The sequence below is a fragment of the Alligator mississippiensis genome, chromosome 8 (genome assembly GCF_030867095.1).
Source record: "Alligator mississippiensis isolate rAllMis1 chromosome 8, rAllMis1, whole genome shotgun sequence".
NCBI classification, from domain to species: Eukaryota; Metazoa; Chordata; order Crocodylia; family Alligatoridae; genus Alligator; species Alligator mississippiensis.
The window spans coordinates 67799115-67817658 of record NC_081831.1 but is presented as its reverse complement, the minus strand read 5'-3'; the positions used below and the strand labels follow the sequence as shown (position 1 = coordinate 67817658).

General features: G+C 42.6%; 1 protein-coding gene across 3 annotated transcripts in view; it reads left to right on the top strand.

The window, feature by feature from the left end:
• TMEM164 (transmembrane protein 164) overlaps positions 1-18544 on the top strand; it is a 98622-nt gene that overhangs the window by 67166 nt on the left and 12912 nt on the right. For all 3 annotated transcript variants that reach the window (XR_002090341.2, XM_059732816.1, XM_019487809.2), the window contains one exon: positions 11650-11728. Coding sequence is in view for 2 of the 3 variants with exons in the window: in XM_059732816.1 (XP_059588799.1) it covers positions 11650-11728 (79 nt within the window). In the remaining variant the exon portion in view is untranslated. The remainder of the gene's footprint in view (positions 1-11649; positions 11729-18544) is intronic.

Sequence of the window (18544 nt, the reverse complement as noted above, 5' to 3'; positions counted from 1 at the left end):
ATGCTAACGTGTTATGATCACATTTTTGTTTTGCTTTGTGTATGTGAAAGCCCACTGATGTTTTTGGACACTCTTTTTTGCCATCTAAAGAGGTAGGAAGCAAAATCTAGAGATGTTTGTAATGTAGAAATTGTGATCACAGTTCTGGTTTCCAAGACAGCTACTGATTTAAGTATTGCTCCATTGCATAATGCATATTTAAAATACGTGTCTCTAGATCAAAACAGGACCAATGTTAGCATAAAACAGCTGTCTCAGGTGGGTCAACCAATAGTACCTAGTAGCACTACCTCTGGGGATATGGCCTAATTTTTCAGGTTGTCTTAACATTTTCAAGATTCCAGTTAGCAAAAAAACAAAGCTCTAAAAGCATCAGAAATATTATGCTTTGGGATCTGATTAATGCAATCTGAAGGGTCACAAAAAATCAATTACTGCCCAAACACTTTGTCCTTGTAATGTCTCCATTGGAATCTACTTGCTTACGAATGTGATCCTGGAAACTGATCTAAAAATGATCTGGAGCCCCTCAGTCTGCTCTGTTTCAGTATATTTGCAGCCATGGAAAAGCCTGCATGTTTATGGCATAAACTAGACCATAAACTGGAATACAAATGGTCTCTGGTTAGTGCATTTCCTCACACACGCTGATGAGCCCATACACAGCTTGCAAGTCCCCTTGGAATTTTCTTTTTTCCTCATCTCGAGATCCTTCAGTTAACTTTTATTTTTTTTAAGTAAACTGTAACAAGCAAGATATCTTACTATTTTAGATGGGATTTTACATGAAAAGCAAAAATATCCCTCATCTAGTTTCAAGACAGAAAGTAAAGGCTACAAATGAACATTCAGTGAAGACCGAGATGAAACAGTTTTCTTTTTTATCTAAAAATTGCTCTGCGGGAGACCAACTTCCAGCTGTAAGTGTTTAGTAGTATGAAAAAAATGTTCACACATTAATTGATATATCATTTGCTAAGATTTACCAAGCTTAGAAGTTACGCACCATGCAAGTGGTTATCTGCCAAGATCATTCTAAGCACAGTTTTGCCTAGGGAAACAGACTTGATATTTAAAGCTATCCACTTTCCCATTACCACCTTAGATACCCATTGAAGTCAGGCAGAACTTTTTAATGACTAAATGTCACTGAAAGGTTACGATTTATGAAGCAAGGAACTTTCAATTGAAACATCAGTGAGCAGCTTAAATCTTTATATAATTTCCATTGGCAACAGGCAGACATCTCATAGCATAGAACAACAGGAATTTTATTTTAAATAGAGCATGGCCAGGAATATGAAAAAGCAAATGGAAAATGTACAGAAACAATATCAGAGATTCATAGAAGTTTCTCTTTTAGGACAATATTTGACCATTAGTATTAGATTAAAACACACATCCATCCTGAATACTTACAGGGCTTTTGAATGTGTTGGTACATCACTTTCAATGTGATGTATTGAATTAGTGATCCTAGGAGGTTATGGCAGCAGAAAGCATTTGAAAGGGAATTTCAGAGATTAGACAGTTTTACACTTGGAACAAAAGGGCATTGGGCATTTACTAGCTTTTACTTGCTGTAAAGAACATTTTTTGTATATCATCAAACATGAGACTTTCTTTGCTTCTTTTTTTTGGTGAGCAAGAATGAGAGATACTGAACATGAGAAAGAGATTTCTTTAAAAGAAAATACCACCTTGCACATATTGAATAGGAATATATACTTCACAGGGAAGAAAGAAAGATTAAAGAGGTAGCAGATGAAAGCCTTTACTTTTGGTTCCTAACACATTGAGGATAGCCATCCATGTACAAGTACTCAGGCCCCATCCTGTCTTTTATGGCTCTAAAGACACTCTAGCCAACTTGAATTTTGAATCCACACAGATATGCATGTGCAAGCAGCAGGTGTTCATTGCATAACGCACAAAGAGTTAAAATGATTTTTTTATTCAGACTGGTCTTGAAGTAGAACATTTAAGGATTTTAGTTTATTTTAAACTTCCTGCCCGTCTGTAAGAGAGTCAAAAATAAAATAGAAGCTTTAAGTTGCAATACATGCAAATTCACATTAAGAGATTCTAAGAACTACATTTTACATATTGTATATTAACAGCCAAACTAAAGGCAAGGCAAGCTAAATGCTAATGGGATTAGAGAATGGAAAAAAATATACGTAAAATAAACAGTTATTCTGAAGCAGAGGACAGATTACTGCATAGTATCATACCATCCATCCTGGGTCCTGACCTACAAAAACTTACCCATGTATTTAACTTCATCTTTTGTGGGATAACTTGTATAGACAAAGTTAATTATGTATATGCTTGAAGCATGTTGGAGTGCTTTTTTTTTCTAGATAACACTAAGGGCCCCTCTAGTTCAGGTAAAGGTGTGATCGGATCTGGTGCATGTTGCACACAATTGTAACTTCGGCCATGCCACATGTTCATGGCAGGAGGCCTGATTGTGGGATCCAGCATCAGATCCAATCCTGCCTTATTGCTGGTGCAGAGGGAACCTGGGTTCACCATCCCGGGCTTTGCATGCATAATTAAAGATAGATAAAAACCAGCTATAAAGTTATTGCACATTTTCCAGCTCTAACTTTATAGCTGGATGGACCTTTTTATGGTTTGATAGTTGCTTTGCATGTGTAGCCAGCCTAAATTAATTGTAATGTGAAGAGGGGGCCTAAGTCTAGTGCAGGTCACACATTTAAAGTACTGGTAGCTATACACAGAAGATCGAGATCAATAATGTATTGTTGTTTTGACACTGACTCTAGCATGAGTTTCTTGTGCGTTTTCTGTGTTTCCTGTAGTGATAGACCAAGATTATATTCTCTTGCATGTTCGAATATTTGGAAACACATTGATCATCAAATTAGGAACTGCACTTGAATACTGGGGTTTGACCTATTTGGGTTTTTTCTAGTTTTTGTGACCTAACAAAAAATAAGTTTTCCTCAACCTCCTATTTCATGTGGGATTAGTTCCCACTCTGGTTACCCCAGTTCCTCCACTTTTTCTGTTTTAGAAGTCTTCACACCAAATTCATGTTCCTTTACTACTCTCTAGATTGCATTCCTGCATACTGGACTGCATTTGCCTCTCATAGCAAAGGCAGACTTTCTCCTCTTCTATTCATTAGGTCACTGACTGTGCCAATTGAAAATTTAAGTTGGATGTAACTGGTGGATGAAACTGCTGAATTACTGTTAAATTCAAGTGTGATAATCAGGGGATCTGGGTTTTCCGTGTCCCAAGGGAAAACAGAGAAAAATGTGGATTTCTCTTTTTACCCACGGATTTCTCATTTTAAAGCAGAAACACCTGGATTTTCGCTTTTGCAAAGAGCTCTCTGCAGGCTGGGAGAGTTGCAGCCTGCAAGGGGCTGCGGGGAGTGGGAGGAGGGTGGTCAGGCAGGGTATATACACTTTGCCACCAGGCAGCCTGGAGAGCAGCTCCTGCAGGCAAGTATGGGAGTAGGGGGGAAGGGGGAAGTGAGTCCCCATTGGGAGGGAAGGAGGGAGGGAGTTGGGCTGGGGCTGCTACCTAGCCAGGCAATACATGGCGCTTGGGGCCCAGGACTGGAATGTGCAGCCGCAGGGCCCTGGTGGGGAGCAGGACAGGGCCATGGGTGGCTCATCTGGGAGGTGGGGGAGGGGTGGGGCTGGCTCTCTGCTGCTGTGCACACTCCCAGAGGGGGTAAGGGGGGACCCGTCCCCCAGATCTGTGTGTGGGTTGGGTGCGGGTTTGGACTCCCTGTCTTGCTACATTCTCCCGAGACCTCTGCAGCCTAGTGGGTGGGACCTGGTATGGCAGAGCAGAGTGGGCCTGGACGGGGAAGCTCCTTGCTGCTGCGAGCCCTGTGTCACCCTGGTGAGGCGTTCCCTGCCTGTCTGGTTTTCCATGATAAGAAACCCAAAATCAAATGCCAAAATGTATAGATATTTACAATTTATTTTATTATAGTAATTGAGGCACTGGTAGGCTTCCGAATTGCTTTAACATTGTAAATATATCAATAAAACATTGTGTGCAGTTGATACCTATATATAGAGAGGATGTTTCATTTTAATCATGGATTTGGGGGGTTTTATCAGAGTATTTGCTATTTTTTATTAGGGAAAACCCAGATCCTTGGTGATGATGATACACTTCCCTCTACCAAGTGTATGGTAGCAGAATAGTGCTGGTGGAGACGTCCGTTTCAACCTGACATTGTCATCAAAGTTCATCACTTTCTATTTAAACCCAGTTATGAACCTCTGTGGTGGTAGTAGGAAAGCTGAATGAAAGTCTGCCTCTAAAATGTGATTTAAGAAATTGTTAAGGTAAAAAATTTTAGGTGAATCTGCTTCAGAACCGATACACTTGTCATTTTGCAGCTGGCCCCTTTCTGCAGCCTTAATGCCTCTATTTTAAAGGGTTTTGTTGCTGCCCTTCATGCTAGCAATATTTTAATGTTCCATTTTTTTCCCTTCTCTTACATTCTGACAAAGATATATGGGAATACTCTTATCTGCCCTATGCCAGGTACCTTGCCTGATGTCCAAGCTAGAGAGCTGTGTGAATAATGTGAAAGTAACTCTTCATTGTGTGTCAGCTTTTTGGCAGCTCACCAGCTTTGGCCTTTTGGGGGGAATGGACTTCTTGCAGGACTGAGTTAAGCTGTATTTATTGCAGACTTGCTCTTTTCCAAATGCCACTTGTAAAATAACATTTAGTTTGCAGGTCTCAATTAGGCCATTCTTCTGATCTGTCAACTGCCTCTTCCCTATTAAAAGATGTTCAAAGCTATCAGTGGACTAGCAGATTGGTGGGATAATGCCTGTCACCATCAAAGATGTGTTATCAGAGGTACCAGCTAGCTGTGTAATGAGGCCTGGTAGCTGCTCGCAGTGTCATTCCAGTACTACATTCAGCTTCGTTCCAGTAATTCAAATGTGTTTAAAAGGTTGAAGCACAGTCTGGGCTGCTTGCTCAGCAGGTCCTGCTGTCATGAAAACACTCCATTCCTGGCTTACCTTGAAGACCCTATATTGACTGTATCCAGGACAATAGCTGATGACTGGTGTTGTTGTGGCATCAATACAGACAGATGAGCTTCAGAATAGCCTAGAATCTAGAAGGAGTTTAAGGATTTTCTTGTTTTCTTCTTGACCAGCAGCTCATAATGAGGATGTTGGAGGGAGCTCCCTACCCAGGTGTTCGGGGGTGTCTCTGCAAACAAAAGCAACATGCTTCAAGGTGCTCCTATACTACCAGTGACTGATGGAACCAAGAGGAGTAGCACAATTTCTTGTTTTTTCTTTTTAAAAACAAAAAGAGAGAGAAGAGAGCAGACACCTCCCAAACTGAACAGAGAGGTAGTTCATTGTGCATACTCTGTCTTTTCTCAAACGTCTGCCTTTAACCTGGCTTCTCTCAAACTAAAAGCAAACTGCTGCCTTGAAAAGAGGCTTAACATAGCCCTTGCATCCAGGCACTGGATGGATGCCCTGGCAGATTCAAGTCGGACCTAAGGCATATGAACTCTTAGGTTTATGGTTGTTGAGATTTCTTGGAGTAAGGGCTTGAGCCAACTGATTACTTCCCTTGGGTCTGTTGTCAACTGCCCGGCAAGTACAGGGACTGAGATGGTTATCTTCTGCTGTACCACTGTATCAGTCTGATGGAAATCTGAGATGGGCACAGGAAAGATCCTATCCTTTAGTGCTCCAGGTATCACAAACTGTATCTCCTTTGCCAAAGGCCTTAGAAGCAGTTAAAAGGGATACCCACAAGTTCAGATGATGCAGAGATGCAGTAGTCCACATCCTACCAGTATGTGAAATGAAGACTTTAAAATCTTAGCATCATATTCATGATTCTTAGAAAGCATCCAGTAAGCCCATTACCATGTGCCCTGGGGAGGGGCACTGTTGAATCTGTGTCCTGCTGGGCTGCTTTTAGCAGCAAGCAACAGATGTGAATGCATTATGAGTCATGTTCTTTCTGGGGGGAAAAAAGGCAAATATTTTTCCAGAGCGAACTTGATTTAAAAAAACCCAAACCCTTAAAATTGAGTGGTTTGAAACTAAATAGTTTCTGCAATTCTGCATCAATGTATTTTGATCTTGGTTTAGTTTTCAGGGCCTTCGTGCATGTTTTCATGAAATATGTGTATTGCAAATTTGTTTACTGGTCTTTTCAATCAATATGTAACGTTATATCTGTATTAAAAATCTTTGGGCATCCATGAAAAAAAAGACTTTCCTGTAAGAAATCTTGTAATTCCACAATAGCTTTAAATGTTAGTTTTAAAAACTACAAATAACAATGCCCCAAAACTTTTAAAAGAGAGATTACTGGTTATTTTGAATAATGTGGTAAATTTTGGGGGTCTAGAATGGAGTGTTAGTGGGAGATAAAATGTCTGATAATGGAAGAAAGACTTGTGCCCTTACTTGTTTGAAGACTATGAGAAAAGGAGCTAAACTTAGAGAGTCACTTCCCCTTGTGTTTCGAGTATCAGTTTTTCCATCATTACTGAGTCCTGTGACCTGGTGAACCAGGTTTTTACATGACATGGTCATGTCTTTCTGATGAACTGAAACAAGACAGTGTGCAACATTCAGCATTGGGAACTCTTTTATTGCCTCTGACACTGCATATATCTTTCAAATAGTAACTAGAACTACTTGTACGTTCAGAAGCTAAAAAAGTCTCACATGTTCTGGCCTAATTGAGAAATGGCATTGACCCTGATACTAAAAGGACACTGAAAGTGGCAAATGCCAAGCAATAGTGATTTATACAGAACCACAGAAATAGGTGGCAAAGATCTATTCAGTCCTGCAGTCCCTTCCCCCACTGCAGGACAGCACTGTATAGTATACCAGTGGTTGTGTAACTTCCTAAAGCCACAGAACCTTTCATGTCACTTCTGCTGCTGCAGAACCCCTGCCCGTGGCGCTGTGGGCCCTGTAAGCTGACATGGAGCCAGGCGGTCTGGCCTGGTAGTGGTGGGGCACTGCATCCTGGCCTCCTGCTCTGCCATTACCCCTAGTCTCTTTGCAGAACCCCTGATGACCTGTTGTGGAACCTCAGGGTGTTGTGCAATGCAGATTGAAAACCGCTGGCGTATGCTGTCTAATGTCTTGCCCAGTTCTGCTCTAACAATTGGGTTTCTGTAGTTTTTTACCTTATTGCCAGGAAACAGCTAGCTTGGCATCAGGGTCAGTGGTTCAGGTAGCCTGAAAGGGAAAGGGGAGGCAGCCAATCAGTATGTCGATAATATTGCTGGGTTGGGGGGCTGGTGGTGATAAACTGTCAGAATGAATAGGTTGAAAAAGCTTTGCTTCTAAGGCTACTGCCACCCTTGGAAAGTCCTGCTTTGCTTCATCCAGTGGATTTGACTGGGGAGAAGGACACCCCTGGGGCCCTTGAGCAAGGTCCTTTCTTTTGTAGGAATCTGAGGTTTGAGACCATGGGCCTTTTTGCTATTTGTGCCATCTGCCTTCTGTGCCTTTTGTTAACTCATACAAAAAACTAGAACTCTTGGTTCCAAAATGAAACCTTTTATTAGACCAACTGGAAAATGGCAAGAAAACTGTCCTTTTCTGCAAGCTTTCGGGATCAAAGTCCCTTCGTCAGGCTCTGGGAAAGTGTAGGTGGTACAAGATGGTACAAAGTCCTCATAGGTAGGAAATAAACTTCATTTTTGCACAGAGGGAGCTGAAGATGGAAGGCTGTCCCTCTGGGTCCATGGAAGTGTCTTTGTGACCTGTGTTGAGTAGCTCTTTGATGTGTTGATCAGGTAGAATTCCTTCCCTGGAGCTGTCAGATGGCAGGCAAGGAGGTAAAAAGTCTTTCTTGTTGTTCTGCAATGAAGTTTCAAATCCAGAATTGGCTAAAATTCAGCATCTTCCATGTTTCAGGGGTGTACTTTTGTTAACTCATGCATTTCAGGGCCAGTATTCAGTTAGCAGGCTTGCTTCATGCCTAAAATGCCTGCACAGTGCTGCCTTCCATTTTAGATTTCTAAAACTGTTGCATGTTAAATTATTTGCTAGTAGAAGTATACAGAATCCCTTAAATCCTGGACTGGTCCCTTTTTTCACTGTCCTCATTTGGGAGGCACTTGGCCATTTTTTACCACCTTAGCTCTTGTTACATAAATGGTTGCTCATGCGTATTATCACCAGGGATCCTGGTTTTCTCTGATTTAAAAAAAAAATCCCCAATTTTCAGTTAAAAGGACATAACCCCAAATCCACATTTTTCTGTGTTTAAAATGAAGCATCCCTCTCCCTCTGTCTTTCTGTTTCACTTTAATCACAGAAAAATGTGGATTTGGGGTTACATCTTTTTAAACCTAAGATGGGATTTTTTTAAATCAGAGAAAACCAGGATCCCTGATTATCACTCCATGGCACAAATATTTATCAGATCCTAGCACTGGGTGAGGCAGGATCCTGTATGGCCATACAGTCCATCTTCTTTGTGTGCTCTTTCTCTTTGTAACCTGACTGTATAGCTTTAAGTGCCTCGTTATGTAAAAAGGAAGCTAGTGCTGTCTGTATCTTACCAGGAAATGTACTTGCACAATTAGCCAAGCCACAGAACAATCAATCTTTCATAGCATGAAAATGTTTGTTTTACACAGTAAATACTGTCAGCGCTGTTGCAACAAAACAAGGGTTGGGCTGTTCTCAAAAGTGTCCCCAGTAAAATGTTTGTGTAACCGACCCTCGTGTTGACTGATCTAGTGCAGAAGCCCTTATGAAATTGCAGATGGCAGATAGAGGAGGCTCCTTGCCAGGCATGAATGCAATGTGTTGCATTGTTTAGATCTGGAGCTATTGTTTCCGTAGCATGAACTTTACAGTAGTACAGTATTACAAATCATCTCCTACTTGCTGAAGCCAATTTCAGCCCTTTTCAAGTTGGTTTGTTTCTCATTCTCTTATTTGTGCCCTCAGCTTCTTTCTCTCTTGTGAGTTACTGAAAAAGTTGAAACAAAAAAATTTAGAGCTTCCAAGGAACTTCGTGCTTTTGCATGCTATTGCTTAATCATTTTATGTTTTTATTGTAGAATGTTTGGGCATATATTCCCTATAAGCCTTTCAGACTTTTCTTCCACAATAGTTGTCTGAATATCATGGTTTTGGAACCAGGTTGCTCTGCTGTTAAACATGATCAGTCAGTGGCAACCAAGGCTAGCAGAGTCTAAATATTATATATTTTTTTCTTTTTTTATACTAGAGTAAGGCTAAAAGAAGAAAAACATTTTTTCTGTTAATAGAATCCTATATTGTCTTTCTGCTGCGACTGCTGCTACCAGCTCTTGGAACATGGAGAGCTTCATGCTCAGCCTCTCCTTTTGCTTGTCTGTCTGTTGAAACTGTAGATTCATATGTTTAAAACATTGACCCCTGTTATCCGATTAAAACATTGACATTTAAAACATGGATCATGATGACTTGCAGCATTACCAGTTCAGCATGATATTGATCCAGTTCCACAACATGGAAGGGGAGATGTGGGAGGGAGATGTGCATCTCTGAAGCATCAGTACAAAAGATGGACCAGGCCGTGGTGTTTTGGAACATTATTAGCATCAGACTACAGTGTGGGTCTGTTTGTCCTGGGGCTAATGGTTTGGTTTTGGGTTGGGTTGAATGGTATGAATTTTAGTGTATTATTCTTTGAGATTTCAGTCTAAAATGATGGTAATAGCATCTGGTTTGCACATCTGAATTATTATATTAGGGACATAAGTCCGTATTTCTGCTTTTTAGAAGTGAACCACACATATAATCATGGGACCAGATTTGAATTTTGAACCTAAATTTTCTGTGTCATTTGTAAAATTTTATATCTTTGAAGCGCTCATCTGAATCCATTTTATAGTAATTTAAATTACAGATAAAGAAACAGAGAAACATCCTGGACAGATGATTTTTAGAAAATGTATTGCATCAAGCTTTCCCCAGTACAATGTTCTGTCTTTTAACAAAATACAGTAACACCTGACTGGAACTGGTCTGTGCCAATTTAGCCCAGTGTCAAAGGACTCAAATTCAACCTTGAAATATGTATCACTAGTTATGCCTCAAATTATTTCTATGTATTTTCTCCCCTAAGAGGAAAAATGAGTTCAGCTAACCACACAAAATGGTATATTGTTATGTATTCTCTTGAATTATTGGCAATCTGCCTCACCATGTCTGATTCACGTTAATTAAGAATCTCCTTTCCATGACTGTTACACAGCTTTAAGATTCAGACTTTTTTCTCTATATTGATTTTGCTGGTTTAAGGGAATTGTGGTAGTTTAAAATATTTGTGTATGGATTGCTGTAATTTGCATTAATCTCTGCTGGCTTGAAGATTGTTATGTAAGATGTATAAATGGGTATGGTTATTTCTTATTTTTTCTATGCATTTGGAAATGTATTGTTTAGAAAGTGGACCCTTTTACTTTTGTGCACCTAGATGGTTTATATACAGTTCTTTGTATGTGCTTTGCCATCTTATACTTTCTCCTGCTTGGTTTCTGTTTTTGTTTTTGCCTTATGGTGCTGGTAATTAGGATAGCAACAAGTTACTGGGGGAGAACAGAGAATGGGCTCAGGTGGTTCATTTTTTTTTGCTTTTCTGTCTGGCTGCTATCTTTGCAATTCTTTCCTCTGGAACTACTCCTCTATTTTGTTTCTAGTACTCGAGAAATTCAGACTGTCAGTAGCAAGGGATAGTACATTTGGTACCCCCTGATTAGCACAAGAAGCTGGAAAATAAATTAAATTCCAAGGAATTATAATGTGGCTTTTGACACTGAAGGAAGAGGCAGTAGGTTGAATTCCAGTTGAATCGCCAGCAGTACTACATAACAGTTAAGGACAGGTAGGATGCCTTTCTGCTGCCACCATGGGACAATTTTCTAGGTGAAACAAGCATTGCTGAATCATTACACCAGTCTGGGATCACAGGTACCAAGCTTTTCAGATGAGATGCAAGGAAATAGTGGTGGCTGTATCGGTTTCCAAGGCTACTTAGGGACAAATACCCATGGTACTTGGAGACAGTGTCTGGATGGTAAACTTACCATTTCTGGTAGTGCTGACTGGCAGCCTGCTTCCTGAGTCAGGAACAGTGCAGCTATGTCTACCCGGGCAGGCTAATTGGCATTAACTCTCAGCAAGGTTCATTAGTCCACTCCAACCACCATGTGGAAGTAGCTGCACTGTTTCTAATTGAGGAGGCAGTCTGTGTAGAGTGGCATTATGGTGGTTAATGGCAAGATTATGCTATGGACATAACTATTGCCACAAAACATTTGTAGCACTTATTAGAACCGGGCTGCAGGCCCTGTTTTTCTGTCTTTATTCTGACATGGCTAGTTGCACGTTCTCTTCTAAACTTTTCTGGGTAGAATTGTATACAGCTGTTCTTCCCTGCAGAAGTGAACCTGTTATGTAGTGCTGCTTTTGCTTTCTACCCTGCAAGTGGCTGCATTTTGGTTGGACCTGAAGAAATGTAAACCCTTTCGCTGTATGTAGATAGTTTGCAGCATGCTTAATGTTAGCAAAGGTGCTTTGTAAATCAGTTGTGAACAACAACAAATATTTATGAATGGTTTCCTTTTTTCCTCAGCTTCCATTTGAGATGGAGATTTATTACATCCAGCACGTGATGCTTTATGTTGTGCCCATCTATCTTCTGCGGAAAGGAGGTAGGTTAGCAATTAGTGTTTAATATATGCAAAATTAATTTTAATTAATAAGTACAGTGTGTTCTGTTGTGGGTATCAGCTTTTCCTTTATAAGGTTTACACATTATTGTCCTATCAGCGTCATGGTAGAACCAAGGAGGTGCAGTCGTGGATGAGGCCATCTTGCGTTAGACACAAGCTGTGTTAGGTACTGTACAAACAGAACAAAAAGCTAGTTTCTGCCCTAAGGATATAATGACGCCACAATAATGACGTATGTTCTCTTCTTAACCATCATCCTCGCCATATCTTGTCAGTCGGTTGCGTGCATTTGTGTGTCCTTTTTGTCCTTCAGATGTATCTGTGTAAGTGAAAAATGAGATCCAAGGGTCTGCTTGTAGTAGCTTTCTAGGTGAATTTGAATCTGTGTAGAGGGTGTTCTTTAATTTCATAGCTCTAATGAAATCTAGTGCTGGGTATTAGTGACTCAGGGATAGCTTGCTCATTATCTTTTCTAATCAGATTCTTTACCTTTTATTTCCATGATTAAGATAGATAGTGGCTCACTATGTCTGAGAATCCTGCCATAAAAAAATCCACTGGTTGTTTCTGATGTTACTCTTTCCATTAATGTGCTGAGAAAGTTATATAACACAACCATGAATATGGTGCTGTTCCACTCTATTTAGGGACCTGCTTCTAACCTAGCAATGGATTAACTCAGACAGTAGAACCTCGTATTAAATCCCAGAGGCCTCAGATTCAGTCTCTGCTGACAACTCCCAGAGAGAGAAAATATTAGGGCATAGGCAGATTAATGCATGGGCCAGCTGGGCCCCTGCCTCGCCGTGGATGAAACCAGCAGCCGAGCTGGGCGCATGCAATGTGGCTGGCTGTGGTTGCCAGGCACCACTGCTCTGGACTGAGCCACGGTGGGGCGAGCAGCCGCCCCCGGAGCTTGGTCTGCATCACGTGTGCCCTGCAGGCAGCAGCTCTACACCCCTGGTGCCATCTTCAGCGTGGACCTGTGGGCAGGAGCAGCCGCTGTGGGCTGGGGGGGGCGGAGCAACCTGCTCTGGCTGCTGCTTCAGCTGTACCAGCCAGGGATGGAGCCCGTGGCTGCTGGGCAGGCCGTGGGTTACGGGGAGCTGCGGGCCATAGGAGCGGGCCCCGGGCCCCAGTGAATCTTAATCCACCCCTGCCTTACAGACTAAGTGGTTCAGAGAGGCATAAGTTTTTTGCAGGCATCACCCTACTTCATGAGATGTCAGAAGTGTGATATTACAATTTATGACAGTAGGATGCAGTCCAGTATTTGCCGAGAGAGGGGGCTCAAACCCCAGCCCATGGGCCAGATCTGACCCCTCGCGTTGTCACGTGGCCCATAGAGTTTCCCACAGGCCCAGAAATTTGGCAGCAAGGGAGCTGTGTTTTGTGGTTTGAATCACAAATGGTCTAAATAATAATGAATGTTCCAGATGAGATTAATCTGCTGTACTAGCTGCAAGTTTGATAGTGCTGCTTATCAGTATTTAAAATATAGCAGTTGTTCTAAAAAAGCTAAATTGGGAGCGTCACAAACTGCTAATTAGTGCAAGACGTGGTGTTAACAGCTGCTTAATACTTTGTATACACTGGCTAAATGTAATTCTGGCAGTATTTCTGAACCACTAGTGTCTTGAGCTCGTTAGAAATCCTGACAGATAATGTAGCCTGCTTAGAGTACATGAGATTCTGCATGTAGTTTTTAGGCATTGCTGTAGGAAGTCTCAAGGGCTCCCATTTTTACTGCCTTGAATTCTGGAATAAAGATTAGGTCACTTGTACTGGTGCATGCTCCAGATGGGTCCGGCAGAGGGAAACAGAAAGAGTAAGTGTAGTTCAGCAGCTTCATCGCAGCTCCCCCTCCCTCCCCCCAGTGGTGTTGGTCTAGCTCTGCCCTCAATCCGTTTACAGCTATCTGCTGCCATCTAATGTTGGCGCGAAAGCAGTGAACTTTGATGCTTCCTGTGGACTAACAGACATCTGCTGTGATTGCCCTTGGCTGACAACATTAGTCAGGCACTTCTAGCTAGTGTTGCAGTTGGTGTCCGTTCCCTGACCAGTTAATACCTTGTTAATAATGTGTAAACTTGTGTAGTACTTGTGGCCAGTGTCACTGGAGACAGAGCTGTACTATAACTAGCACTGAAAAAATGTCAGTTCTTTGCTGATTTGAAGTGGTTCTGTCCAAAGGGATTATTTTCTGTTGCCATTCTGCCTGTCTCACGGCATCTGGTTCAAGAATGTTAACTCAGTCTTGTGTGGACTGTTTTAACATCATTAACCTCTACCAGCATAGGGTGGTATAGATAGAGATGACTGCGTATTTGGGATATAAACTTTCATCAGTGAGTGTATGGATTATGATCTGCAAAAGTGATTGAAAGCACAAAGGCTGAGGAGAGGAAAATGGATTGTGTGTATACAGTGCAAGGGTACTTCATTGTACTGGGGTGCGTGCTACTATGGTACCTTCTGACTTGAGAGGGTAGAGTTTTGCCTCTAGTGAAGTCTAGCTCATTCCCCAAAAGCCATGTACCTGTACCTTGAGTTTTATTTTAGGCCACTTTCTGGTAGACAGATAAAAAGATCATTTGAAATATTATGGCACTGACCCAAGCTGCCACCCATACCAGACTGGCCAGAGCTCAAACTCAACTACCTGTTGAAGTGTTCCTTCCAGGACCAGAGCTGTGCACCGCAGCTACATGGGCTGAACCTGTCTGTGATGGTGTAACTGCAACACTCTAGTTTTTAGTGCTGTCGGTTAGAAACTCTTAAAAATGCATCCTTTTAGCAATGTAGAAATCATGTTTTGTTTTGTTTTTTCTCTAGTCTCTCCTTGATACCCCAAATGGGTAAAATCAGGTAGGGCAGCACCAGAAGCATCAGCTTTCTGTGTTTCCTAGTTGATGTTGAGGCCCTGCTATGCTCTGGTTAGGTTCAGGTGCCAGGTATTCATGTTTCTGTGCTGCATAGTGAACAGTGTAAGCTGCCATATCCTGGCTGAGCTCTCTCTGTGCTGACCTAACATTTATCTCGGGGAAACCTGAGATATTATTCTCTTCCCTTCTTCCTTTTAGATGCACCATGTGGACCAATATATTTTATTTCCCTCCTTAATCTTTACTTACCTTTCCAGGCCCACAGAGTGAACACAGTACATGTTCTTTTCCAGCATCATAGTCTTAGTAAAGGTAGAAAAGATCTCACGCCATGGATCAGACCAACCTTTGTCCTGTTTGTAACTACATTATGACTGGTGGTGCAAAGCAGGTGCAGTGTTGACTTAAGTGGCCAACACAGGAGACCAGCATTGCAGGCGAATTCACAGGGAAAGTAGAGCTGCAGTCTTTTATTGGTCCTCCCTTAACCCCCAACCTCAGAGCATTTTCCATGTCCCATTAATTCCTGGTTGCTAGAAGGAGCCCCTATTTAGCTGGAGATAAAGTGTCTAAACTGAGGTAACTCTGGCTTATAGCAACAGTCTGTCCAGCTATGGTATGAAGGAGAGGCATAAAAACTGTGGTATAAAGCCACTGTGCTGCATCCCAATTCCCTGAGGAATGGCTTTGATGACAGAGTTGGAGTCACAATTTTGGATTTAAGAGCCAGGATCTGATTTAAGTAGATGTCAGAGACTCCTGTTTTGCATGACCGGGGCTAGGTACAGATAGTCAAAAAGCCCAAGGCTTAATCAATTCAGGCTTCTCAGGTTAGTCTAAGCTGCGTAGATTGAACCAGTAAGCAAGCAAACAGACATTCGACTTTGATTCCAGAAATGCAGCCACATGCTTGCAGTGGCCCAGCCAGAAGCTGAGGAGTGCTAGAGCATACCTCCCTGCTCAGCTGGAGCAGACAGCTTGGCCTACCTTACGAGGAGGAGGGGAGGGAGCAAAGCAACCTGAGATGCTAGGAGACTGAGTTAATGTGAATCTGGAGGGGATCTGGGACAGAAGTTCAGTAAACTAATTTAACCTAAATCAGTTAAGTCTGATACTACATCCATCCAGGCTTATCTTAAACTAGTTTCTGCCATTTTGAAAGAGGTTTATGTGCAGTGAACTTCTGCTGTGTTACAGATTTGAACCCATTTCTGATCACTTATACTGGGTTATGTATAATTTCTGTCCCTAGCCCAGGTGTCCAAGATGAAAAAAAAAAAATTGCCTGCTGTGAAGTAGTGCTGAAAATGATTACAAACCATCACTGGCGATGCGTAGGGGGTGCATGCGGGTGCACATGTACCCCCTGACATTGGCAGTGCACCCCCTGAAAGGAGCACCACTGGACCCTGCTGGCAGCACCTGCAGGCAGTCATCGCTCGCCACCTCCCCCCTTGCTGACAATGCTGCCAGTGGCATCTGCAGGTGGTCGCCGACCACTGGTTGGTGTTCGCCACCCTCCCCCCCGTGGCCACCTGTGGGAGCTCCCTGTTTGCTGCTGCCACACCTCCGCTGCTGCTGCCTCCGCCGCTTGTGGGCAGTTGCCATGCGTCCCCAGCCTCCGGGGGCACACGTTCATGCAAACCATTGTAGTTTACACCAGAATGCCATTGTTGCCTTCAGTGGCTGGATCCAGATGTGCAGGCATGTGTGGCTTGTGGTGCCACAGGTCTCTTTGTGGTGCTATAAACTGCATGCCTGGCACGTTACATGTACCCCACACTGCAGATTTGCAGCATGGGCAAAATTTGCTACTGGAAAATTCCAGTAGCAAACCCCCTCCTCCCCTCCCCCCTGCCAAAAAAAAAAAAGCAAAAAAAAAAAGGGGGGGCATGGCGCATGCCACAGAAGCATGTGCTGGTGCATGTGGAGACTTGGTTCTCCCTTCCTTCAGTTTTGCTTTGGCTCCTCCAGCACACTGGGAGATGGGAGAAGTGGGGAAAAGACAGTTTGCCCCAAATGGGGCATTTTGTCTTGCACCAAAGCACACGTGCAGGGGCATGCACAGCAGCAAAAAGTTGTGGCACAAAGTTGCCCCTGCATGTGGGGATGCACTCAGTAAGACCTCTGACTAAAATCTAATAATAGCCTATGCTCTGCTTGGTAAACATGCTAGCGGTCAGCTATTTTGAGAGCTGTTTTCTACCCAGTTCCCAATGTGGTTTCAGACCACTAAGATACAATAGATATGATCTTTGTTGCTAGACAGCTGCAGAAGTACTGCGAGCAACACCAAGATCTTGCATGGCCTTCATTGACCTATGGCCTTTACTTCAATCAGAGGCCCTATGTAATATTCTCGTGAGATTTTGGATGCCCAACAAAATTTGTTACCATTATCAGAATCCTTCATGACAACGTGATCACAACTGTCTTAAGCAGTGGCTCAGAAATAGGACCCTTCACTATTAGAACTGGAGTCAAGCAAGGATGTATGATTGTACCAACACCCCTTTCCATCTATAGTGCAGCTATTCCACACCTCATTGCTGAGAGAGTTCCATCGGGAGTCAGCGTCCCATATGACATGAATGTGAATCTCTTTCACATCGACCAGTTACGTTCCAAATCCAAGATAAACCAACAAGTCCATTACCGATCTTTAGCATGGGGAAGATTGTGTTGTGTGTGCCCACTCAATTGAAGAACCACTCTTGATTGCTTCTGAGAAGTACATGAAATGCTTGGACTCATGGTCAACTTCACAAAAATGTTACCAACCCACCATAAACCGACCAGCTGCTCCTGAATACATTACAATTCTAATATAAAATCCGTAATCTATCCGTCTGTCTGTCCATAATGCTTTATTTGCACTCTGATTGGCTGACTGAAACAACCAATCAGAGTGCGAGTACAGAGTTGGGACAGGAGGTGGTAGCATGGTGGAGCGCTGCCATGATGGCAGGGACATGGGATGGGGGGGGGGGTGAGGCCAGCTGAAAACATTGAAAACACCCCCAAATTCTGGAACATTACCATTGGTAATGCCTTTGGAAAATCATCCATATCAGAAGGACAGAAGAATGAAAGCCAGTGTTCTGACTCAAGGAAACACCACCAACATTGAAACCATGTTGATGATGCACCAGCTCTGTTGGATAGGACATGTCATAAGGATGCCTGACAACTGGCTCTGAACATGGGTCCTGCACTCCCAACTCACTGATGGTCATTGCTCTAGAGGTGGGCAAAAGGAAAGAATCAAGGATACCTGATATCACCAGGATCTGCTCCTTTCTCCTGGGGAACTATTTGCCACATCTGCAATTGAACATACAGATTTCAGATCAGCCTCCACAGTCATCTACAGACTCACTGATGACTTTCCTAATTTACTGGAAGACTGCTATCCTTGTATTGAGGGACTGTTGTGACGACAATTTTGAGAGCTCAGACAGCACTAGATGCCCACTTTACTGCGCTGGGGCTGGCAATTCACTTGGGTTAGGAAATAACCATTTTAAGTTCTGGAAAAGTGTATTTTGCAAAAGTGGCACTAAATAGGGAGGCAGTATGTGGCTGCCTCATTGGTGTTTGGCAGGCTGCATCTTTCTCTCTCTCTCTCTATATCTGGGTGACTCCAGCATGTATTTAATTGATCTTTTGAAGGATTGAATGGAGCAGAGAAGTAACTCTTTTCCTGAAGAGGCGGAGAAGTGTTCTAGGAGGTCTAAAGCTTCCCTTTGCCTTCTCCTAGCAGTCCTTCCAGTCCATCAGGGCACCTTCCTTTGTGCCCAAGTGTCACACTTTCTCTTTAACCCAGCAGGGGGAGCAAAATTTCTATCATCCTATTAAAGAGTGCATGGGCTTCTTCACTTTGCAGAAAGGTAAGGAGACTGTAAACTGA